Source organism: Carassius carassius, chromosome 7 (assembly GCF_963082965.1).
Source record: "Carassius carassius chromosome 7, fCarCar2.1, whole genome shotgun sequence".
Lineage (NCBI taxonomy): Eukaryota > Metazoa > Chordata > Actinopteri > Cypriniformes > Cyprinidae > Carassius > Carassius carassius.
The window spans coordinates 32123848-32149948 of record NC_081761.1 but is presented as its reverse complement, the minus strand read 5'-3'; the positions used below and the strand labels follow the sequence as shown (position 1 = coordinate 32149948).

The window sequence follows — 26101 nt, the reverse complement described above, 5'->3', positions numbered from 1 at the left end:
TATCTAAAAGTGGGGTCAAAATTGATAGTTCTTCTATAAATATTGACAAAAATATTCGCAAGTTGTTGAATACTGCTAAGCTGAAAAACTGATGTAAAAATTACAAACTTCAACACTGTTGAATAACAAAAACATTTTTACACAAAAGGAACTATACACTTTTCATTAAAAATATTTCCACTTTCATATTGTGATAGTAAAATCACACACACACAGAAAAAAAATGTCAGTAGTGTAGTCAGTTTTTTTTTTTTTAAACCTTGGGTTTAATTCCAATTATAAGAATCAATAGAAGAATTCATTATCATTATAATTATTATTATTATTATTATTATTATTATTATTATTATTTATTTTCTTGTTAGTTAGTAAGTTAATTAGTTAGTTCCTTCTGTGATTCTACTTTGAAAGATAAATATTTTTCACCCTCATATCAGTCCGAACCCATATTTTTATTTTTATAGTGTTATTTGTAGAATCCAAGAAAATAAGGAAAAATGACAGAAGAGTGATTCAAACTGAAAAGCTTTAAAAAAGGACATAAAAGTATTGTAAAAGTAGTTCGTATGACTCATATACTAAACTTTTCTGAGGTCTTTATGAGGAACAGTTTTAAATTGAAGTAGTTGTTCACTGAGAATCCTCCTAGGGAGCACAACCCCACACTGAGAGAAAGCGAGAAACATAGATGATCACATTTGGAACATAGTTCAATACTGCCATCTGAATCAAGCAGTAATGCATTTCCTCAATAGGAATTTTTATAGACAATAGTGTAAAAATATATTACAGCTGTCATTTATTTTTAAATATCCATGATAAAATAATTGTTTTTATGAATAAATGACACAAGTACGATTTATGTGGCATTTGTTCTGAAGTGAGATGAACACAGCTGTGTTGTATGGAAAAAAGAAGGAAGACTGCAGTATTGGCTCAACAGTGGGGATGAGATTTAAAATATAGAAAAACAATATTGAGAGATGTATCATAATTATTCATCCATTTTCCATTTGCAGAAACTTTGTTTGTAAATGCATAAACTAAAGAGAAGAGAAATGTTTTTATTTTTTTCATAGAACATTTTATTTTATTTTATTTTATTTTATTTTATTTTAGGCCATCATATTAAAAAGCAAGTTCCTTGCTGGGCTTTTCCAACACATGTTTAAGTCTGGCCTACAACATGCTTTGACTCATTCTCCTCGTCCATCTTAATGTTTTTTATCTATACGTATAGGCCACATACATAAAAAGGGAATCTGAATTCCAAGCTCAGAAGACCATTTATCCAAGTCAGGTTAGTAGTTAAAAAAAAAAAAAAAGGCTTTCGTGGCCGACCTCGTTATAGTCAGGATTTACGGGAGTGAGACAATCCAATTAGTTTAAGATGGAGCCGAAACACGTTCCTAATTTCATTAATATTCTATCAGAGGCGACTTAGTGCTGCACAGCGGGACTCAAAGATTCTCCACCGCACTATCTAAGCATCTCTCCAGCCACCTCATCTGCTGCTTCATTAACCTTTGTCTTCCCAGAAACCTCTGCTCTTATGCTTCAAGTCACTGATAGGGACTTAACATACAGAATCAGAGGAAAGATACGGAGGTGGATTTTGCGAGGCTTTAAGAGTATGAAGACGGAGAAAAGAAAATAAAATTAATTGCCCTTGGTAATGTGTAACTCACATTATAAAAGAGAAGTCGGCAAGGCCAGCACCGACCAGCCTTAATTTGATCTAAAACTAGAATTACTTGTTCTTGAATTATCTGCATTTCACTTCATAGTGCTGATCAAAGCTTTGCAAAGTAGGTGTGCGAAATAGCATAATCGGTATTTCATATTTACTACATTTCTGTGGAGCATACGCTGTGTCTCGTGCTCAGACTCTTTTTTTTTTCTTTGCTACCTGTTTCTCTCTGTCTTCTCCTGTTCCTTCCATCTATTTCCGCACAACCACAGGCCAAATGACTGTCAGAGAGACACATGCATCTGCACATTTTCATATGTCTGCATCAGGTATAGAAATGCAGATGGAGAGGCATTAATCCATAACAGCTTCAAAGCATGTGACATCTTGTATGACTGATATATGCGCTTATCTTCAGTCTGGTGGATTCAAGCATGATTTGAATACAATCTGAACATGTCTGTTTTAAAGGAACAGTTCACACAAAAATGTAAATGTAAAAACCGTTTTAAGACTGTTATTAAAATCTGTTTCAGATGGGTCTCAAGTGATCAATTTTTGAGGGAAATGTCTCTTTATGGCTTTGTCAAACATATCTCTCACTGTGTTGATAAAGCACAAGTAGTAGTAAACATGTCAGACTGTTATCCTATAAAGCTGCAAGCACTCATAAAGTTTGAATCTGCCAGAATCTACCTTATTGAAATCATAAAAGTATCATACAAGTTGAACAGATGAAACATTTAGAATGATAGTCCTGACCTATAGGCACATTGATTGATTGATTGATTGATTGATTGATTGATTGACTGATTGATTGCTTAGATCGTCATTTTTGGTGCTCCAGAGTTTTCACAATTGTATTGTTTAACATAGTTTTGTATGGATACACATCCATGAATATTAATATCAATACATCACACTTTCAGAACCCAGCCAAAAGATGAGTCTTGGTACAATGAAAACTTGCTGCAAATCCCATTAATCTCCAATTCATCTCCAACAAAAAAAACAAACAATTGGTGTAGGAAATACTTTGAAGCAATTTTGGTAGTATAAATAAATGATTATTAGAAATGGCAAGTAACACATTGAATTAAACCTACAATTTTGAAAGTAGAAAATAGTATTTCTACAAAGTAGAAATACTAAAAAAGTTTTTTCATGTACTCCAATAATCTGTTTCATTTGCCAAAAATAATTTACAAAAATCATAATTTTTTAACAATGCAGTAATCAGGTGTTAGAAGAAAATAATGTATCCATCAATTGACCAGCCCAGGGTCGCCGTGATATTGCCAAGTAAGACATGTTCCTAGATCAACATCTTTTGATGATCCTGGATCAACATTATTATCCAAAAATATAGACTTGACCTAATCCCTACCCCTTAACCTAACCCTACTCATAATTTATTCCTAAAATCAGTGTGAAATGATAGCTGATTAACAAGGGTGTAGAAGCACCTAACACTGATTGTAAGCCTGAAACGGATATTTTCAGAAAAGTTATATCTCTATTCTGATTGATTGATTAGAATGTTGTTCCAGGATCAACAAAGATGTGGATCCAGGAACACGTTGTACTTGGTGAAATCACGCTCGCCCCAGCCCAAATAGTACCGCTGATTGGTTGGCTTATGGGTAATGTTAATGATTGATGAGCTGGTCTTAGGTTCCAGCCACTATGGTTAGCATTAGCATGTCCTGTTTGACGGATGGGCTGGCAAGCTCTGTTGCCCTGCTCTACTTAATAAAACTATTGCCCTGGAGATCGGTGTCAAGAGCGCAACTGAAATGAAAACCGATTCCGAAGTGGACACTAACAGTTTTATGTGCCCGGAAAGAAACAGGACAGACCCTCGAAGAAGTTACATTGACCCATATTACATCAGCAAGAGGGCTATTGATCTGACAATATAATAAAAACTTGTGTCCATAAAGTTGCTAAGAGGAGAATTAAGACCCGGTCTGTTTAAAACCCAACAGAAAAAAACGAGCCCAAAGCAGTTCAAGCGTTCAGTGATGATGTAAACCGTGGAGTTCAGACACACAATCCTCAGACCCAACACCTCCAGCTCTCTGACAGTGATAAGGTTTCCAAATGGTTCAGCCTCGCTGATTCAATTATATTTGAGGCTGATTATATTTATTTATTCATTTTCAAAATTGGCACAAACTTAAGACTAGTGGCACACTAAAATAGAAAAGAAAAAAAAAACTCTAGGGAAATTATAGATTTAACAGTCTGGCTGCACTTTAGGGTGAGTTAAAGTGTGCACGCTCATGCCGTAATGAATTACTCACTGGAGTGTGTTACAAGATTGACAGCGTTAAAGAGATTTATGTTCGTGATCCACTGAGATTATGAAGAGATCAGACCAAGCAAATCAGGGACTGGAAATGAAGATATCACATTTAACACGAGCCATGCTGCCACAACTTTAAAAGAGTTCATTAAGACTTGCAAATTAGGAACACGGTTTGTGAGTTCATCAAATTTATGAGCTTCCTGTCTTGTGTGTGAAGACGCAGTGTTGATGTTTTTATTTATTGATTATTTTAATTGTGATTGACTTGGATTTGTTTTAAGGAAACGTTCCATGTTCAATACAAGATAATCTCTGTATATGTATATAACCTCTGTATATAACCACAGTTAGCCTCCTGAGGTCCACTAGCCAAAGTATTTGGTCCCCGAGGGTTATTGAAGACACTCTGCAGAGACTAAGAACCTGTTTTCTGTGTTTCAGATCATGCTGCTGACAGATCCAGAGGTGGAGAGCAGTTTGCTCATCAGCTCAGATGAAGGTGCCACCTATCAAAAATATCGCCTTAACTTCTACATCCTCAGCCTGCTGTTTCACCCTGAGCAGGAAGACTGGATCCTTGCCTATGGCCATGACCAGAAGGTGCAGAATCATTTCAGCTAAATCATTCCTGAAAATATAGCAAAGAGCATCTAATTATTTGCACAAAGCTTTCAGCAAGGCACCGTTCATGCAGTTCTCTAATTACCAAGCTGTTTTATTGCCAAATATAACCAAAGCCAAAGGAAAAAAAACTAATTTATAGTATTTGCATTCATAATAAAGAACATTCTAGGAACAAAATGCAAAGCAAGACATAACAATAATGAAAGTATGTGTGCAAATGGATGCTTATCTGTATTTAGGCTTGAAATATGTCCTTAGAAGGCAATTATCAATGCAAGAGGAAATACGTCTTAAAGAGACAATTTCATTGAGCATAAATTTGCAATTAAGACAATTTATGGATCCCAAGTCGCAAGAAATTATCATTAATTATATGGTTTCAAGCTCTTGGTTTAGGGTTAATAAATTATATATATAAAAAATAGTTCTTCTGAAAAAATTGTTTAAGCATCAGATTTAATCATATCCAAATATAATTTAACTAGTCAAGATTTGTTCCATATTTATTTATGTTCCTGCTGCAGCTGATGAATCATTTTAATTCCTTCCCCTAATTTTGGATTAGATCCATTCCGACTGATTTGATTTTTTTTTTTTTACTCTTTGATGTGGATTTAACCCTCTGGAGTCTAAGAGTATTTTTGGGGCATGGAGAAGTTTTGTTATGCCCTGACATTTGTGCTTGTAATGAAGATCAGCGCAGACAAAGGCTGCAGACAGCACACCTTGTTTGTTATCTTTATTTTATAAGTGCACAAAGTGTTGTTGTTATTATGTCTGTATTCAAAAAAAAGTAGACCCTTTACAGATTCGATTGATGTATTGCTCTTATCTGTACGATTAAAACTGAAAGTGTAATTTAAGTTCTTTTCGGGGTTATCAGGATAAAATGACTCATAACGCATATCCGCGTTAATCGACTCCAGAGGGTTAAATTATATAAAATATTTTTCTTCCCCAAATTTATATATTCAAAAAAATTACATTTTCTTTTCAAGCATGTAAAAAACAAGTACAAATTCAAACAACAAAACTTTTCACAGTGACATGCAATATGTAAAATAATGATAGTTTCTAGTCTCAAGTGATGGTGCTTAACAGCATTGACTTCAATTTTGACAAATCAACATTGATTTCATCCTTGAAGGAGGGCCACTGACAATGAAATACAATTAAATGAACATAATCAAAAAGAATTATCAGCCAACTGACGGCTAATAGTTGGCTGTTTGCACAATGTGCATGACTAGCCACGGCTGAAAGCTGCAAAAGCAAACAGCATAAAAAGAAAACAATCACTAGTGTAATTAAACCCTATCCAAATCTATGCCACAAATAAATGCATAATTTATTATTGTTGACAGTTTTGCTGCCGTGGTGTCATTGGCAAGGTTCCTGAAATTGTTGAGTTTTTTTTATGATGACAGTAAACAGAAGAAATGAGCTCAAATGAAAAGCTCAGTAACCTTCAACACTTTTGTGCCTCCCTCCTGAAAAAGAAAGAAAGAAAGAAAGAAAGAAAGAAACAGCTTAAAACAAGACAATGCTGGTGTTAAACCAACTAAGTGGGAATTTGGCCAGTGTGGGAGACCAGTTTGAACCAGCTGAGACCAGTTTATCCCTCTTTAAGAAGTTGTTTTTAGCAGAGCTGTACTCTTCACTTCTATCTGATTTGGTTTAGTTTGTTGGTTTCCCATACGTCTGTGTGTAAATATGACCGAGCTCCATCCACCCACAGTCAGGATGTTATATTGGATGTGAGATTGTGATATCACAGTTCCCAACTGATGCAAATACAAGTGCTGCATTGTATCCCCCCCCCCACTGTTTTAGAAATGTCTCGCAAAACCTGGCAAAAATATGCTGCTCTGTGCAAGGCAAGTGAAGTTTCACACCTAGGGAAAACTTTTGTTCAACACTTTAACAAATGCTACATTTCATTCCAAAGTGCTGTAAGTACCAGTGTGACATATTTATGTTTGCCATTTATATAAAATGATTTCTCCCAAAGAACTGTGCACATAAATAGGATGCTTACAGCCATACTGAGAAACATATATGTGAGTCATTTTTATGCTCCATTTAGTGAATTTAAGATCTTGGTGTTTGTTCTCTCTCTGCCAATTTTCCACGTTAATTATACTAATTTTGAAATGATAATTTTAAGATTTTATTTTATTCTGTGTTCTTTATTGGAAAGTCATCCATAATTCAATTTGCTCAGTTCCAAAACGTAGTTAGCTCTCTACGTAGGTAGCATTTTAGGTCTTCTTAGGCATGCCTCTGGTGCGAATTCTGTTCCCAGTGTGTGATGGCTTCTAAGATACCTTGTTTAGGATCAATTTTAGGGCAGCATCACATGTACTGTACCCTACTAACAAAAAATCTATTCAAAAGTTCAGTTATAGGAAATATATTAGGAATATATATATATTAGGAAATATTTGCAAAATTTATTGCAATAAAATGGTCAAATCACATTAAAAAAAATGCATTTTTTGCACCATTTTTATTCACTTAAACACAGTTGGTTATGTCTTAAATTAATGTAAACAGGAGAAAATCAGATATGCAGTGAGGCAGTTCACTTGTTTATTGAACAGAGCTATTGATAAGAATCCAGTAAACTAAACTGACCTAAACAATGCCAATAGGTAGGTTTGCAATTACATTATAGCAGCATATTGCATCATCAGAAGAGATGGGAATCTTCATAGAAACCCTTTGCTAACACAGTTTTTCGTCTTCAGCTCTACAGCTCTGTTGAGTTCGGCCGTCGATGGCAGCTCGTTCACGAGCGGGTAGCGCCCAATCGATTCTACTGGTAAGCTCTCTGTGTGATTTCTTCTACTGCATGTGGAACATCAATCATTTGAGCTCCTGCATTCTGTGCCTGATGAAAGAATAAACCAAAGAACACAGACTGTTGTTCAATCCTGATGTGATCTTTCCCACTGTGTTCCACCACCAATGCTACCTCAAGGTTTTCATCCAAAGCTTAGAAGCTCTTTAACGAATGTTGTCATTAGACCTTGTACTGAGTCGGAGTCTGCATTTGCAATGTTGCAAATAATTTAGTCATTAACAAAGCTTATTCCACTTGATCAGGAAGGCTAATAGATGTCTAGACTGTGGTGATTAAAGAGACCTGTTGAGAAATAAATTCTAAATTCGATTCGATTTTATGTTTATCCTTGGTCTCAAGTGGACAAGCTGAAATGAACTGAAAGGTATTTTGAGCATGGATCAATTGAGTTATTTATTTACTTATTTTCTTACTCATTTTTATAAAGTATTGTAAACATATATTCAACTGAATCTTTGGTATTTGGGATAAAAAGTGATGACAGAAGTAAATAATAATAATAATAATAATAATAATAATAATAATAATAATAATAATTATTATTATTATTATTATTATTATTATTATTATTATTATTATTATTATTATTATAAGTATTATTATTATTATTATTATTATTATTATTATTATAAATAATTATATTCCAAAGTAAAGTCATGTTAAATATGTTTTGAAACATATGGCATTGATTAATGAATTAAATGAAACTGCAGAATGGTTTAAAGCCAGTGTTTGGAATAACGGCGTTTAAAAGAACGGCGTTAGGTAACGACGTTATTTTTTCAGTAACAGGGTAATCTAACTAATTACTTTTCCCGTCGTTACAACGCCGTTGTATAACAACGCACCCCTGGCTCACACAGCGAGTGAGCAGGTGGGTTAATAACGAGATAAGCGATTATGATTGGCTAAGGCAGAGTCATGTGTTTCATGGTAGCCAATCAGAGCCAGTGTTTTTACACACACGCGCCAGCGACGCCAAACACACAAAGTCAAACACACGCAACAGGTACACAGAGATTCGCAGCAGCAGCAGAAATGGCGAGTCAGGAGCAATCCGATGAAAAGTTGCCATTTTCAAGGTGGAGATATAAGCACTACTTCAAATTCATTGTAGTCAAAGGCAAGAACGTGCATGTAATGTGTTCATGTAATGTGTGACACACGCATCTACAAAGCTAGTGGCCAAAAACACTTTTCTTACAAAGAGTGCAGGATAGAACCCTTGCTGTCTGTTGACGTGCAATAAATCTCGAAAGTTATGTACGAACACCTGTCTGTTCTACTTATTTCAACTGACTTGTGAAAACTTATAGCAACTTTTTTTTTTTACAGTAACGCAAATAGTTACTTTCCCTGGTAACAAGTTACTTTTATTATAGAGTAATTCAGTTACTAACTCAGTTACTTTTTGGAACAAGTAGTGAGTAACTATAACAAATACTTTTTTAAAGTAACGTTCCCAACAGTGTTTAAAGCTGATTTTCATCTCTTGAACTGTCACTATAGTCAGACAGAATTTTATTTTATTTTATATTTTATTAAACAAAATAAATTCATATCACACATGCACTGTATTAAATATAGTAGCCTTTTCCATTGTTGTTGCTAACTAAGACCATTATTTATATATATATATATATATATATATGAAGAATAATTGATTATACATTGAATGGTTGATTGAGTAAATTTAATTTTATTAAAAAGGTAAATGAATGCTACATTTGTGTTAGGAAGCAATGTCATCTTACATTCAGTTTAAACTCTCAACTGTTATGTCAGTTTTTTCTCTCAAATTCTAGTAATTTAGAACCAGGATTTTGTTTTGTGAGAACATTTTAGTGTGAGATTTTTGCATAAGCACCGTCAAAGTAGGACAGAGCGAAGACATCAGAGAGTCAGCCTGGAGTACCATTATTTTTAGGCTGGTAATGATCTATCCTCACAAGTTCCGCTCTATGAACTCTCACATATGGAGTCTTATTATCTGAAGTGAGATGAGACATATTATATAGTGTTCCTGTAGCTCAGTTGGTAGAGCACTGCGCTATCAAGCGCAAGGTTGGGGGTTTGGTTCCCCGGGAACACATGATATGTAAAAATTGATAGCTTGAATGCACTGTAAGTCACTTTGGATAAAAGTGTCTGCTAAATGCTTAAATTAAATTTTTATATATCCCTTAAAAATGTGTAGCTATTGACTATGTGAAATTAGATTGTCCCTTTTGATGAGATACACCGCCATAGTCGCAGCCAGCATATGAGATTATTGAAGAAATGAAGCCTTGAATGGATGAAATGGACTTTTGTATCTGTCAGTGCTTCAAAAGCAACTCTCATTTGATGTGGCTCGTTTCTGGCCTAATGCCTGCACAGATTTCAAGTCTTGATGGAACTGAATCGATCAGAACTCCTTTACCTCCTTTACCCAACTGATCTGAAATTGAAACCTAGTCAATTTTCTTTGAAACTGAACTGTTCTTGTGAGTAAGGGAGTAAGTAATAATCTTGGGTATGAATCAAGTAATACTAAAAACTAAATTAGCGCTGATATACATTATATGCCAGCATTGCCTGGTTATGCACTTCTCGTTTGCTATGGGCTAGCTATACCAGAAAAATAATGTTATCTTTAGTAAATAAGCGATATAATAAGCCTAAATTGAATATAAAGGGAGAGTGTTTGTACTGAAAAAGAATGAAGATCAATTTAAACGCACAACGCATGATTAGAGTTGGGTTCCCAAAAGTTAAAATCCCATTTATTTTATCCATACATGAAGTGACAGTGAATGATAACAAACAAACCTTTACAGACAGACCTGAGCTACTAGGCAGTTAATCAGTCATCACCCTATTATTATTATTATTATTATTATTTAAATAATCTAACTTTTTCTATATTTATGCTCAACTGCAGAATTCCTGGTGAAAACTACAGTACATTACTCATCATGATTCTGCAGAGAGAGTCATCATAGTACACTAAACCAAAATAACTCTTTAGTGCTGTGAATGATGTAAACTATTATGCAATCAAAATACTTAAGAATTTAAGAATAAAACATAATCAACATATTTAATCAGAAGTTTTATATTTCCAGAAGTTTTATATTTCCCATAATTTTTTATTTGATTATGTCATTTATAATGTGTCATGGCCTTCATTGAAGCCGTCAATTACACAATCTTGTACACTGTTTTTGCTTCAAACGTTATGATTTTCCTCACAGCTGGTTGGATTGTTCATGGCTTATAGCTCTTTAACCAAGATTTTTAAGCAATCTTTATGGGAAAAATTAATGGAAAAAATACTTCTGCAACCAAGGCTACCTATAAAGTGGCTAGGCACTGTAAAACTTTATTACACAGCTTTTTGAAATACTTGACTCTGGTTGGTCAATTGTGCCATAGATTGTTATCATACCTCTTATATAAGACGACAGACTCATTCTCTCAATTCATACAAACACAAGTGGTTCCAGTATGTGTCTTTTCAGTTATTTATTGTAATGCAAATGACCCCAGAAGAGTTCAGTATTGATATTACTGTAATATCTCGAGTGTTTGATTGTACATTGTAATGGTCCATTTTTCTTAGCGGAAGCTATAAGATAATATACAGCTATGATTATAAAATCAATACCATGTCTGTCCATTTATTTATTTATTTATTTGAGGAGCTGTGTAATAAGTGGGTTTTTTTATACAGTCACCTCACATTAATTATCATTTTTGCAAAAATAAACCTCGTCACTCTGTGCATTGCAGGTCAAACTCAAAATACAGTGTGCAAAAGAGGTGTAACTGTTTATTGAATTAGCCGCTCTGCCTTTAAAATTTTAAGGCTGATCCCAGAGCACACCAAGGGATGCTATATTTGTGAAAGTGTCAATACTTCCAATAAGTGTCATGATAAAGTCTTGAGATAGTCTGCTTCTACCTTTGTGTGTTCCTCTCTGGAGCAGCTCTGTCTGATTTTTCAGTCTGGAATAAATATTTCATGCAACAATGATTTTTTTTTTTCCCACACTAAAAAGAGTGAGAGAGCTGTGTGCGCTGCCTGTGGGTGTTCTCGGGAAGCAAATGAGAAGGGCTTACTTTTAATGATGTCAGGATATGCTCCTTGCTTCTTTCAGAAAGCACAGATAGATGGAGATGGAAATAGAGACTTAACAGGATTGGGTGTTCTGATGGTACTTTCTAGACTTAACCTGCATTGCTCCTTTGGGAGGCTAACATGGATCTTTTAGTAGACACAAATAAAAGCCAATGCCCTTATTTTGACCCACCTGTTGTTGTAGGGAAACACAAAGGATTTTCGTTTTCCAAAGCTCATTTTATAAAACCATGTTTTTTATTTCCTTTGGGCTCTCCAGGTCTAAACTGGGCCTTGATAAAGAGCCGGGCCTGATTCACCTTGAGACCAGCATCTCAGAAACCCGTAAGTCTGAATGGCATCCCTGGACGAGCTTTGATTACATTTCAAGAAGTAATAATTCAAAAATGGCACAAGGCAACACTCAAAACAGGCTTTTTTATGGGGGTTGAAAACAGAGTTTTTTATTTTTATTAAGTTAATATACAAGGACAATTAGCGAGGCTGGGTACAGTTCTAACTTTTTTTAAAACGTACAGGCTACTAGAGATTTTCCTCTCATGGTTAAAGTAAAATGTAAGTCTGTTGATGTTATCAGTACCATAAAATCGACCTATATTGAGAAATATTAGATGGCAATTGTGGTTATGTAGTGAATAAAAATAGTTTTAACTCAGAAATTGCTAGCAAAATTCACCAAAAATAATAAATTAATCGCAAGTTACACATTGAATTAAATCTGAAATGTTGAAGTTTAAAGACTTAAGTAGCAATTTTGTTTTATTTGCAACGTTTAAAAATATTTGGTAAGCTGTAACATGTAATACAGGAGAAACCCTTAAAGAAATTAAGTTGTCAATAACAGTATTACTATTATCTCTCTACAGTCTGAATGTACCATCATGTTTTTCTACCGTTTGTCCTGTTGTTGTTGCAGAGGCTCTTTATGTCACATGCAAGCTTCAGAACTGCACAGATGCCAACAAGGGCAAACCTTTTCCTGGATACATTGACCCCAACTCCCTGGTGGTCCAAGATGAGTATGTGTTTGTTCAGGTGAGTTATTTACAGAGGGGAAACCTTTGACTAGTATGGCTGTAATCATTATTTTTTCTTATGATGTTGCACTGATATTTTAAATTCTTGATCAATATTCAAGCTCAGTTATACTTGAATTTATTACATCTAAGTGCATCCTTGAGTTTTAATTTAAGTGCAAACATGGTATCTTTTTTTTTTTTGTCAAGTACCTTCATTAAATGATATTCAGTTATGTATGCACTTTTCAAAATGATTTCATGGGCAGGCTGTTCTCTTTTAAAAACACACACACAACCAGCAAATTTATTTTAAAAATGGCTGAAATTCACTAAACAACTTTTATTTCCCCCAGATTTTTCCCCATGTGTGAACAGGGTCTATGAGGTGCCATAATTAAAGCACAAATAGAAACTAATCCTCCAGATCCAGTCCGTGTCAGGCATTTGGCACAGTTTCAACTGCGATTCAATTATGATAACGTGATTGAATTGCACTGATCATATCGCAATGTATAATGCTAACCCTAATATGTGACCAAAATCCCAGTAGAACTCAAAATGTTATTTCTTTCTAAAGCGTCTTTGTGCTGTCTATTTGTGATCCCTCCATTATCCAAGGTGTCAACCGGTGGTCGGCCAATCTACTACGTGTCATCCAGGCGAGATGTGTTTACACCCATGAAGCTTCCCAAATACACCCTTCCAAAGGTAGGGTAGCTCATTCACACTTGCTCGACACAAAGTCAGAATCTGCTACGCTGTGACAGAGTAAACAGTCATTTCTATTTCAGACCCAGATCACCGTGTCCCTTGATGTTAGCCTTTGAAGCTTTAAACCTTTACAAATTCTGATTTTTTTCTTGCCGGCATCTGGCAGGCTCTTACTTCTGAGTGAGTGAATTCGGGGACGCAGATGCTACCAAGGTCCCTCGCCTCTCACGATGCTGTGTTGTTATTCAAAGCTTAAAATCTGCTGCGCTCACATGACAATTAAACATGTTTTATTCAATCAAGCTCTCGGCGCTCCTTTAAGCACACACCCAGTCTGGGGTAGATGAAATTCGCAAACTGCCAGCATGTGGTTTTGTTGCATTTGCCCAACTGACAAGCTCGATTTAGCCCTAATAAGAATATTTGCTGTACGCCAGAGCTGTGAGCAAACCAAGGCAGGTGAGAGTAGGGTCTGATACTGATTATTAATCGGATTCAGCTCAGTGGGGTGAAACCGCCACTGCTCTCCAGCTGTCCCCAGCCATCCCGGTAACTACATTCATATTCAATCTCACTTGATTAGAAGCAAAAATCACATTAAAGTTAAAGTCGCCCTCCTCTGATATATGCAAAAGAGAAGGGTAAAGGTGTTTTGATACTTGAATATTAAAGGCCACTTAAGTTTTAATAGTTCTGCCTCCTTTTTCTTTGTGATGATATGATGAGTTGATAAATCATCTGAATGGCTCAGTTATGAACCGCTCAGGAAATTTAGTCGGATCATCAAGAGAATAAAAGGCAATTGAAGTTTAGAGACTTCGAGTTTTATTGACAAAATGCACATTGTATCAATATTAAATACAGATATAGACAGCTAGATAAAGGGAAATTATTGTACAACAACAGTGACAATATCATATATTGTGAAATATTATTACAATTTGAGATAAGTTTTTTATTTGAATATATTTTAAAATGTCATTTATTTCTGTGACGCAAAACTGCATTTTCAGCATCATTGCATCTTCAGTGTCACATGATCCTTCAGAATTAATTCTTATATGCTGTTTTGGCGGGTTTTTTTATTTTTTTACATACTTATTATCAAATAATGTCTTATACAAAACTGAAGTCATGCAGCTATACTGGGACGCAAAAGTCAACCTAAGTGCATCAATCATAACCCACTATTATAAAACGCTCCTTGGCAGTTTTATAGACTTCTTTATTGACATGTTTATGCCAACATTTGGATAATGCCGGAGGCAGAATATTCTTTTGTCAAATAAATCACAGATCCGTCTTATGAAATATTTTTTCTTTTTTTTCCCCAGGATCTGCATGTGATCAGTACTGATGAGAACCGGGTCGTGGCGGCAGTTCAAGAGTGGAACCAGAATGACACTTACAACCTGTACGTGTCAGAGGCCGGAGGCATTTACTACACGCTGGCTTTGGAGAACGTCATGAGCAGTATGGGACCAGAGGGAAATGTCATGATAGATCTATATGAGGTACCTCCCTCTACAACACAACAGTGTCATTTATTTTCCACACAGTGCTGATTCAATATCACTGCTTCATGTTCACATTTCTCTGGATATTAAAGCATGATCAAATTGAATGCACTAATTAATGCTAATTGGGTGTAGTCCTAATTGATTGAATAGCATTGCTAATTAATTAAGGTATTCATTACATGACTATCAGTGGATTATTTAAACAAGGAGCAGTTAGGAACCCAGAATACTCTCTGTGCATCTAAATCTATGGACACAGTGTTAAATGTTTTTTTTTTTTTTTCAGTATTTCAATTAATATTTTATTATGTTAAATAGGTGGATGGATTGATGGATGGATGGAACATGATAATTTTAAGCTCAGTCAATATCCATTATTTATGGTGCACAGGCATTAACAATGATTATTATCCATGTAAAAACTTTGTTTGGAAACTGTTTTTCTTTCTTTCTTTTCTTTTCTTTTCTTTTCTTTTTTTCAGGATTCTTTGATGAATATAAAGTTCAATGAACAGCTTTTGTTTAAACAGAAATCTTTTGCAGCATAATGAATGTCTTAACTGTCCTTTTTTGGTAAATTTTGGTTAAAGTATTATTATTATATAATTAATATTTTTATTACATATTTATTACTTACCTGCTGATTAGTAGTGTATAATGTTTTACAAAAGTGTTAAGCAGCATCTGTTTTCAGTGTTGATAAGAAGAAGAAATGTTTCTCGAACACCAAATCTGCATATTAGAAGGATTTATGAAACATCATATGACACTGAAGACTGTACACAATTAATGACTGTTGAAAATCCATTTCTTGTCAACCAGAAAAAAAAACAACAAAAGAAATGTCATAATAGAAAACATTTCATTTCAATTGAACTTTTTTATTTATTATTTTTTTTTTTTTTACAAAATAAATGCAATGGTAATGATTATTAGAAATTGATAGAAATTTTTCTATGTGTTTGAGTGTGTGTGTGGTGTTAAGAATACAAACAACTAAACAACTGGATTTGAATCTAAAAACGATTTTGCAGCCTGTCTGAACAAAAGTTAGTTTCCTGTCCCTGCTGTACTATTGACCTTCTCAGCATTTAACTCTGATCAATGTCTTTCCAAATACCTGAATGCAACAAGATACCTTACAATCTGAGAGCAGGCAGGGCTTTGGAGTGCTTTTAGTTCCCAATTTTTTATAGCCCTACAAACTGGTCTGATAGCTCTGCCAAAGCTCTGACTGAAGCCAGCGAATTAGGGTTTGGGTGAAGACAGTTCATCTCTTGAAGAATACCCCAGATCTCTATTCATACACTTCTGAATGGAACAGCGCATGCAGCCGCACATTGCATCAGAGGCCAGCAGGTGTCAAGCTATCTCCTGATCAAATAATTAAACTGTTGATGATAGCAACCCCCATAAAATCACATTTGGCCCTCGGATAGGCTGAAGAGTCCGGTGACTTGATTGAGGTCGCCACCTCAGTGTAACATATGCTAAAATCTCAGCCGGTGGCTAGATTGAAATATTCGTCAATTATTGAATAGTCAGTGCCCTTCGAGGCCCATCCCTGGCTGCCTCTCCTCCTCTCTAGTGCTTCCTGGCCCTGAAGAGATGTCACTTCTGTTCAGGACAGACATGGATTACCTTCTCATTCCCTTACAAACTCCCATTCCACACCAATAGATAGACCAGGAACTGCTGTTCTGTATGTACGGAGCTTTTTAGAAGTTCACTTGGCTGGTTTGTGCCACAGGGGCACCAATTTATACATGCATCACAGACTGTATTTTTGTCTCTCTTTTTTTTCTATAGGAGGAAAAGGTGTAACTTTAGGGATATGGCTATTAGTGATTTATCTCTTCATCATTATCTTTCTTTGTTTATGTTCCCGTCCCTAGGTGGCAGGAATAAAAGGCATGTTCTTGGCTAATAAGAAGCTGAATAATGAGGTGAAGACATATATAACCTATAACAAAGGCCGTGACTGGAGGCTCCTGCAGGCTCCCTCGGCTGATCTCAGAGGAAACCGAATCCATTGTATGCTGGTGAGTGGACTTGTGGGAAAGGAAAAAGACATTCATAAATGAGCTTTATGAGGTCAGTGTATTCCCTAACAATGGCAAATTACCAGATTTTAGCTTTTGAAGCATTAAACAAAGATGTAAGTTTCTTCAACTATAAGCATTTTAGTGTATGTCCCAGGGGTTGATTTTTATTAAATTTTATTAAAATTATTATTATTATTATTATTATTATTTTTCCCCCGTAAATTAATTGTACTTTCTAACCAAGGAGACAACGGTGTCAAAGAGGAATATATATGAAATATGAGAATGAACAAAAAGAAGAAAAATCTAATAATTAAACAAGTGACCTATTTGTGAATAGCATATTTAATTGCGTGTCTTTTCCAATCAAGCTGTAATTGTGTTAACTGATGTAAAAGGTAAAAACCCTTTATTTTATTTAATACATCTTTTATATATATATATATATATATATATATATATATATATATATATATATATATATATACACATTTTGTTAAAATGATATAATGTACATCATTGAACGCTATATATACTTTGTTTATATATACTATTTTCTTTTTGGTGATTAAAGCTATAAAAAAATGTTTTCATTAATTCAAATAAATATAAGAGATTAAGCATTTTTGGCTTGGAAACTAACTGAAATTTAGTACAAAACTGAGGTACAAAATTACTGAAATAAAACATTAAATGCAAATGTCAAAAAAAAAAAAAGAAAAGAAATCATAATAGCACATAACAAAATTACTAATTTAATTAAATTAATAATAGTATTAATTAAAAAGCTCATCCAAAATATGTGATTCTGGACCAAATGCAGTCATAAGGGTAAATTAAAATAATAAACAATAATAATAATAATAATAATAATAATAATAATAATAATAATAATAATAATAATAATAAGTTGCTAATAAATAAATAATCTTTCCACTGATGTATGGTTTTTTAGGATAGGACAATATTTGGCTGAAATAAAACAATTTGAAAATGTTGGAATCTAAGGGTGCAAAAAATCTAAATATTGAGAAAATTGCCTTTAAAGTTGTCCAAATGAAGTTCCTAGCAATGCATATTACGAATCAGAAATTAGGGTTTGATATATTTATGGTAGGAAATTTACAAAATATTTTGATGGAACATTTCTTCACTTAATATCCTAATGATTATTGGCATAAACAAAAAATACAATGTATTGTTGGCTATTACTGCAAATATACCTGTGCTAAGACAGTTTTTTTGGTCCAGGGTCACATATCAATAAATACTATAACAAAAATGTATAACTAGTACTTAAAGCACGCTCTTTGAGATGCATTGGAAATGTTCCTGTGAGGTTCACAGTTGAACATGAAATTAAACTAGTAAAGGCAGGAAAACTTTGTTTTGAGAATGTCTATTTTAGAAAAAAAAAAATTAAAAAAAAAAAAAAAATTCCAACACTCAGTTACATATGGTCATGCTTGTTTTTTTTGGTCATGCTTTTGATATATGAAAAAATTTTGCACAATGGCTCAATTATAAAAAAATTAAAGTAATAAGTGGTAATATGCCAACAGAATGCACATTCCTGTAGACACAGGTGTTTGAATGACGTCTACGTAATCACTGCTGCTAGTCATTTCAAATGACAAGACGTATATTTCATTCTGTGGAGATATTTTCCATCTCCAGCGAATGGCCTCCACAAACCCCCAACCCATCCCCCTCCCCAAGTGCAAACAAAAATAATTACCCTTTGATAAACTCAACTAATTAATGGTCCCACTGTTGGCCTTGCCTTCACCATCCATTACAGAGCTATTTGTTTGAAAATGTCAAAGTTTTAATAAACCCCTAAACAACCCTTGCAACATGTGCTTACCATTGGCATTTCCAGACTTATAATGAGAATTGTGTCACTAAAGGTTATTACAATCAAAATTAATGTTGGGAAGGGAAAAAAAGTCATAAGCCTTTGCTCTTATGGGATTTTTAAATGGGTTTTTATTCGAGCCCAATCACAATGACAGTTTAGTGGAGGCCACACACTGGGGGTTGTACCGATGTTGAGACCCTGCTTGATTGAGATGATTGTTTGTGTTGCTTCTAGCCATACTGTTCCCTGCATCTCCACCTGCACGTATCTGCCAATCCATACACATCTGGAAACATAGCCAGCAGAGAGTCTGCCCCTGGAATCATAGTAGCATCAGGTGAGTTTCTGTAAAATGACTGATGCTGATAACAATATTCGTATCTTATTTGTATTCATACATAAAGTGCAAATATGCTCTACTCTTTAAAATTTTAAGGGTAGTAAGAAAAAAAAAAAAAACTCTTATGCTGGTTAAAAAAAAAGTGCATTGACATATGGTGACGAAAGTGACGAAAGTGACATGACATCCAGCCAAGTATGGTGACCCATACTAAGAATTCATGCTCTGCATTTAACCCATCCAAAGTGCACACACACAGAGCAGTGAACACACACACACACTGTGAACACACACCCGGAGCAGTGTATCTGCGCTCACAGCGACCCAGGCTCGAATCCCGCCTCAAGGTCCTTTGCTGATCCCGCTCCCCTCTATCCACCCAGTACTTTGTCATCCCTCCACTGTACTCTCAATAACAGGCACACACACAAAAAAAACATAAATATAACTTTATATGCATCATGATCAATTTGCATCAAGAAAAGCGCTATACAAATAAACGTGAATTAAATTTCATTTAATATTATTATATATATTATTTAATATTATTATTATATATATATATATATATATATATATATATATATATATATATATGTATATATATATATATATATATATATATTATTTCCTTTCACAAATAAAAATGTATGAATTTCTAAAAGTAATAATTAAAAAAATCGAAATATAATAAATCTAATATAAATCTTATAAATTTAATATGTCGATTTGATGCTCAAGATTTATTTATTTATTTAAAATCTTTTTTTTTTTTTGCTCATGTACATTTGTTTACCATTAAAGTATAGTATTCTCTGAAACAAGCACTTACAAATTTAATTAGTAAAATGTAATAGTATTATTAATATTACATACATTTTTCCCTCGTACTGTTTCATTAACAATATAGTAATAATATAAAACTGTGGTTCCCTTTCAGTCAGTCACTGTCGACGCCACGTCGGTGACCGACGAATATGGGATATCGCTTCGATAGACCGATCTACTTCGAGTGTAAACTAAACGTGCCAATGCACATTGGCATGCAATTATTGCATCCAGCTGCCGCTGATCACTGCGTGAGTATAAGAAGGCAGCAGGTGCAATGCATTCCAGCTTTTCGCTTCGGAGCCAAGCGTTAGTATCGCTCTGCTCAACTGTGTCTGCTGTAAACTACGAGTTCACCACGCTCTCGGAAGCTTTGTGTGTTGACAAGACGGTGCTTCAGCGGCGGTCGTTTCTGTGTCGGTCGTCCCTTCAGGTGGGCGGAGTCCCGTTGCCGCGGCCGCGATCTGGGGCTCGTTCTGGCGGCCGACAGACGAGAACCACTTCCGGCAGTAGCGCTGGTGGTTTGAGGGTCACAGTGGTGGCAAACCCTGCAGGGAACCAACCCTCTGGGGACCACCACTCCTCTTGCACCTCCAATCCAGTGGATAAACCCACGGAACGCGCTGGGCCCTCTTCAAGGAGCGTACCAGTGGTATCCAGTGGGACTCCCCCCGACCAGATGTCGATCTCAGCATCGGAGGGAGAGCTATTTCACTGTAGTTCACCTGAATACCCCTTCGCTGCACCACCATCGAGGGTGGTGAGGGAGGAGGAGCCCACCAGTGGCCTCCACCACCGGCTGGGGGGCCACGTACAACGGGCATGCAGTCTCAGGGGTTTGGACGGGCCCGCAGCTGCAGTGGCACATCAATTGCCTAGAGTTGTTAGCAGCACACCTTGCCTTGAACCGTCTCAAAGGTCTCTTACGAGGCAAGCATGTGCTGGTCCGAATGGACAACACTGCGACTGTTGCGTACATCAACCGACAAGGTGGTCTGCGCTCTCGTCGCATGTCGCAATTCCTCTGGCCTTTGCATTCATTTGAGCTAAAGTTTCTTTCATTGAAAACTCTGTTCCTGCTTCCACTGGCCTCCATCAAGAGGGTAGGGGACCTGCATGCATTTTCGGTCGACGATTTGTGCCTAGAGTTCGGGCCAGCTGACTCCCAGGTAATCCTGAGGCCCCGGCCTGGCTACGTGCCCAAGGTTCCCACTACACCCTTCAAAGACCAAGTGGTGAACCTACAAGCGCTGCCCCTGGAGGAGGCAGACCCAGCCCCCACAAAGCTTCGGGACCTCAGACCAGCTCTTTGTCTGTTACGGAGGCCGGCAGAAGGGGAGTGCCGTCTCTAAGCAGAGGATGACTTCTGCCTTCCCAAGAGGGTTTTTAATACCCTCAAATATCTCCGTATACTCCTAAACGGATGCTATATGTGCATTTGCCGCAGCGTCCCAGTTCCAAGCGGACCGGGTACGTTTTCCCAGTGTTATCCAATCTCACCCAGTGAGGTAGTGCTTTGACAACGGTGAGTGGAGCTACTTGTTCTGAGCCCCGGCCTACACCTAATAGGGGCACAGGCGGCTCGCACAGGGCACTGGAAGGGGCAGCACCCATGGCGCTTTGATAGGGATCCCATATTCGTCGGTCCCCGGCGTGGCGTCGAGATTGACCGACTGAAAGGGAACGTCTCGGTTACGTATGGTTACCCTCGTTCCCTGAAGGAGGGAACGGAGACGCCACGTCCCGGAACTGGAATGCATTGCACCTGCTGCCTTCTTATACTCACGCAGTGATCAGCGGCAGCTGGATGCAATAATTGCATGCCAATGTGCATTGGCTCGTTTAGTTTACACTCGAAGTAGATTGGTCTATCGAAGCGATATCCTATATTCGTCGGTCACCGATGTGGCGTCTCCGTTCCCTCCTTCAGGGAACGAGGGTTACCATATGTAACCGAGACGTTACTTTACTTTCTTAATTTGGAACTGCCCTGTAAAAATGTGCCTGAAATGTTTCATTTAAATTTTGGATCCTCTAATCTTTAAAGAAGCATTTCAAAGTTGAAGACACATATTTAGAAAAAGATTAATAAAACTCAATACTAAAGGATTATTTGTATTTTTGCTTTGGATACAGACAGGTAGAGCAATTGTCTAGATGACAGGTACTGGAAGAAGAAAATACTTTTTAAAGTGTGTAGCTCTTGTATTCTTCCTTAAATCCCTGACATCAATTCGTTTTTTTGTTTTGGAACTCCAAAGCGAAACATATTTAAATTCCTTTCATCTCGAGTGCTTATGACACTGTTATTGTCGAAGATGTTCATTTTGCACTCGTGGAGCACAGGCATCTGTATATGGACTATAAACAAGATTAGTGTCGTGCTAGCATAAACAAATGGAAATGCTAAGTGCTACTCTTGAGATTAGCGGCAGAGAATCTTTAGAGCATTCTTATTATTCTCTCTCCGTCATCTTCTGTTTTCACAACCGACTAACTCTTCCACCACTTCAAACTTCAAATGTTTATTTTATAAGATTGAAAGCGCTAGTGACTTTTTCATTTTACTCCTTCAGGCTTGTGTCTTTCGTGACGCTCGCCGACTATATTGCCTCCGGATGCACGCAGATGAAATATAAATGTCTTGGCACTGTAACTATCTAGATAAGTAATCCTAGGAGGAGAGCGACTATTAGATATTAGGCTCTAAATTGACATTTAGTTGATTGATTTGATGGCAGAAGGGTTGTAGAGATGCCACAGACTTTCCTGAGTTGCTTAGCTTATTAGATAGAGAGGTTTTCTAGAACTCCTACTTACCTCACAGGGTCAGACTCTGATTTCATTACACATGATGTATTTGCTGCTGTAAAAAGCAATCTATCTATCTATCTATCTATATATCTATCTATCTATCTATCTGTTTTTTTGTCTGTTTATCCATCATCCAATCGATCCATCCATCTTCATGTCCGTCCATCTGTTGATCTATTTTTCTGTCCATCCATCTTTCTGTTCATCCATTTGTTGATCTGTCCATCCTTCTTTCTGTCTGTTCATCCTTTTATCTGTCCATCTATATTTCTGTCAGTTCTATCCATCCATCCATCCCTTAAGTGCATGGATTTATCTTTTTATTGCATAATTAGAATTTTTTATTTAATATCTTTTAAATATTTTTTGTATCTTATCCTGCTGGATACATAATGGAACAAAATCCATCAATCTTTCTGTCCATCCATCCATTGATCTGTCCATCCATCAATCCATCCATCCATCCATCTTTCTGTACATCCATTCATCCATCCAACCATCTTTCTGTCCGTCCATAAGTTCATCCCTTAAAGGCATATATTTATCTTTTCATCGAATCGTTTGATTTTTTTTTCTCTTATCCTGTAGTACATAATTGAAAAAAATCCATTTATCTTTCTGTCCGTCCATCTGTTGATCTGTCCTTCTATCTTTTCATCCATCCATCCATCTTTCTGTCCATCCATCCTTAATTTATCTTTCTGTCAATTCATGCATCCATCGTTCTGTCTGTCCATTCATTTATCCATATTTCTATACATCCACCTTTCTGTCCATCATCCATTGATCTATCCATCAATATTTCTGTCCATCCCTTAATCCATCCAACCATCCTTCTGTTAATTTACCATCCATTCATCCATTCATCTATCCATCTATCCATCCATTTATCTATCCCTTAAATGCATGAATTTATCTTTTCATCACCTCATTTGAATGTTTCTCATTGAAACTTTTTTTCTTTTCTTTTATCCTGCAGTACATAATGGAACAAAACCAAGTTACATAATAGTTATTCTGTCACAGAATATTGCACACACTACAGCATTATGGGAAAAAGGGAAAGAGAGTATATGATATTCTGTAGCTGCCCTTGCATTTTACAGGCCAAAAACATGCATTTTCTAACCTTCAAACTAATCTAGTCATCATTAGTAATCACAAACTAATGATAAAATGTAGTCATTGTGGGTAAATGAATGTTTAAGAGAAATACAAATTGTGACGAAATCCATAAAACACTTGCCAGCTTTTGGAATGATCATTTGGCACATTCCACTCAATCTTCATATTCATATAGCTTTAGTTATCAACTCTCTATCTGCTTCGGTAAGCATGACTGTAATTGTTCTGCTCTTCTCTCCATAGGTTCAATCGGCACAGAGTTAACTAGCAGCAACGTTAGCATGTTCATCACATCCGACGCTGGAAACACGTGGCGGCAGGTGACTCTGACCATGGGGTGTTCAGCCAGATGGGGGTGGACAGTAATTTCAGCACTGATGCTTATCTTTAAGCGGATAAATCCATGTGCCGCATTTCAAAGCCAATAATCAAATGACACCTTCAGAGAAAACTAAATTCAATGACATATATGATGCCCGTGGGTGCATGTTTGATGATGCGATTTAAATTTATGGGGCCAGCTGTCTAATTAAAAATGGATAGCTCAAATAATTAAGGGAAAATTAATGTGGCAAAAAGTTAAAGCATGCACGGGTAGGGCACGGGTTTGATGTCATATTTCTTGTCAGTAAGAATTACAATCACTGGGATTTGAGAAATAGCATCATTTCAAGGACAGCAGACCTGTGGTTGCCAGCTTTCATCTAATCAAATTGAAAGCCCTCCCAAGAAGAGTAAGGATATGAAATATTGTCATAACTCATCCAATCTGACATTATGAATGAAAATAACATGGGAACATATGTAATAATGCCCTGAGACACATAAGAGCAGGAGTACATAATGTGAAGGTTTTTTTTCTTTAAACTTTGGCACTAAACCAGCAAATGTATTTTTCAGAAATAAGCAGTCCTTATTTATCATAGATTTATGTAGATCAAAGCACCAATTGTCATATGCATTTCTTGGCTATAATGACTCTAGCGGAGCTTGCAGCTCGGTTGATCCAACCTTTCCAGTGTGTTCACAGCCAAAGGAAAACAAAACAGACCCCCACACAGTATCCCGCTAACATAAACACTAGCCTCGTAATCATTAGCCCATGAAGTACTTAAGCCAATCAGATGGTGTTTTCCTCCACTTTAACAGACTTGTGTATGCTAAACGTTTGAAGCCCCAAGGCCTAAACTCAACAGGAATTCATATCAGCAAGAATTCACAGCACCTACAGTGCAGTTATCAGAGCTCTGGGGCAAACAAATGGAAACTGCTAATTAGGGCCTCAATTTTCAGTTCAACTTTGCAGTAGGTCAACCTACTGTAGCATCAGGCCGGATTTTCCTTTGTTAGGCAATTACTTGTTTCATACATGTTTGCAACTTCTAGCGAATATGTAATGATGATAAGAGGGGCCACTGCTTTTAGAGGTTTTTTATTATTATTATTATTATTAAAATTAACTTTTGAATTAGCTGACAGGTTTCTTAAAGTGTATTTAGATTGTTTTCAAGTTTATATAATTTTATCAAATAGGATAAAATGCTTTAAAATTGGGCTGTCAAATCGATTAATTGCAATTAATCACATCCAAAATTAATGTTTGTGTTTACATATGTGTGAGTACTGTGTACATCTATATGTATATATCATCAATCATTTTAGATATTATTTTAGAGGGAAAACAACAGCACACGCATCAGTGAGTTTTAGCAATTTAATAAATTCATTGATAATTTACTATTGATATTAGTTAGATTGTCTCATTTAAAAATAGGGCTCAATTATCAATTATTCAAGATTAATTCCATGCAAAATAAAAGTCTGTGTTTACATATACATAATATATGTAATATATTGAATATAAATCAAATACACACACACACACACACACAAACATAAATTCACTAAATTCACTAAATTGTGATAAAAGGAAACTAAATATTGTTATGTTTTATACTTTATGCAGTATTTTAATACAGTATATACTGAGAATATCAAAATGAATGGAGCAGCATATAATTAATACATTCTTTGTCTATTCCAGATATTTGATGAAGAGTACAGTGTGCTGTATCTGGATCAAGGTGGAGCTTTAGTGGCAATTAGACACACCCCTCTTCCCATCAGGCACCTCTGGTAATCTTACACCAAATCATTACTAATATTCAATGCGTATGTTCGTAAAACATGAGTCAATGCAATCGCACCGAGATGACTTACATAA

The 26101-nt window shown here is 35.9% G+C and overlaps 1 protein-coding gene across 3 annotated transcripts in view; it reads left to right on the top strand.

The window, feature by feature from the left end:
• The window catches only part of LOC132143944 (VPS10 domain-containing receptor SorCS1), a 169476-nt gene that overhangs the window by 110081 nt on the left and 33294 nt on the right, over positions 1-26101 (top strand). For all 3 annotated transcript variants that reach the window (XR_009434300.1, XM_059554604.1, XM_059554603.1), the window contains exons 4-13: positions 4443-4601; positions 7376-7449; positions 11874-11938; positions 12531-12649; positions 13252-13341; positions 14679-14858; positions 16760-16906; positions 19005-19107; positions 24121-24197; positions 25922-26013. Coding sequence is in view for 2 of the 3 variants with exons in the window: in XM_059554604.1 (XP_059410587.1) it covers positions 4443-4601; positions 7376-7449; positions 11874-11938; positions 12531-12649; positions 13252-13341; positions 14679-14858; positions 16760-16906; positions 19005-19107; positions 24121-24197; positions 25922-26013 (1106 nt within the window). In the remaining variant the exon portion in view is untranslated. The remainder of the gene's footprint in view (positions 1-4442; positions 4602-7375; positions 7450-11873; positions 11939-12530; positions 12650-13251; positions 13342-14678; positions 14859-16759; positions 16907-19004; positions 19108-24120; positions 24198-25921; positions 26014-26101) is intronic.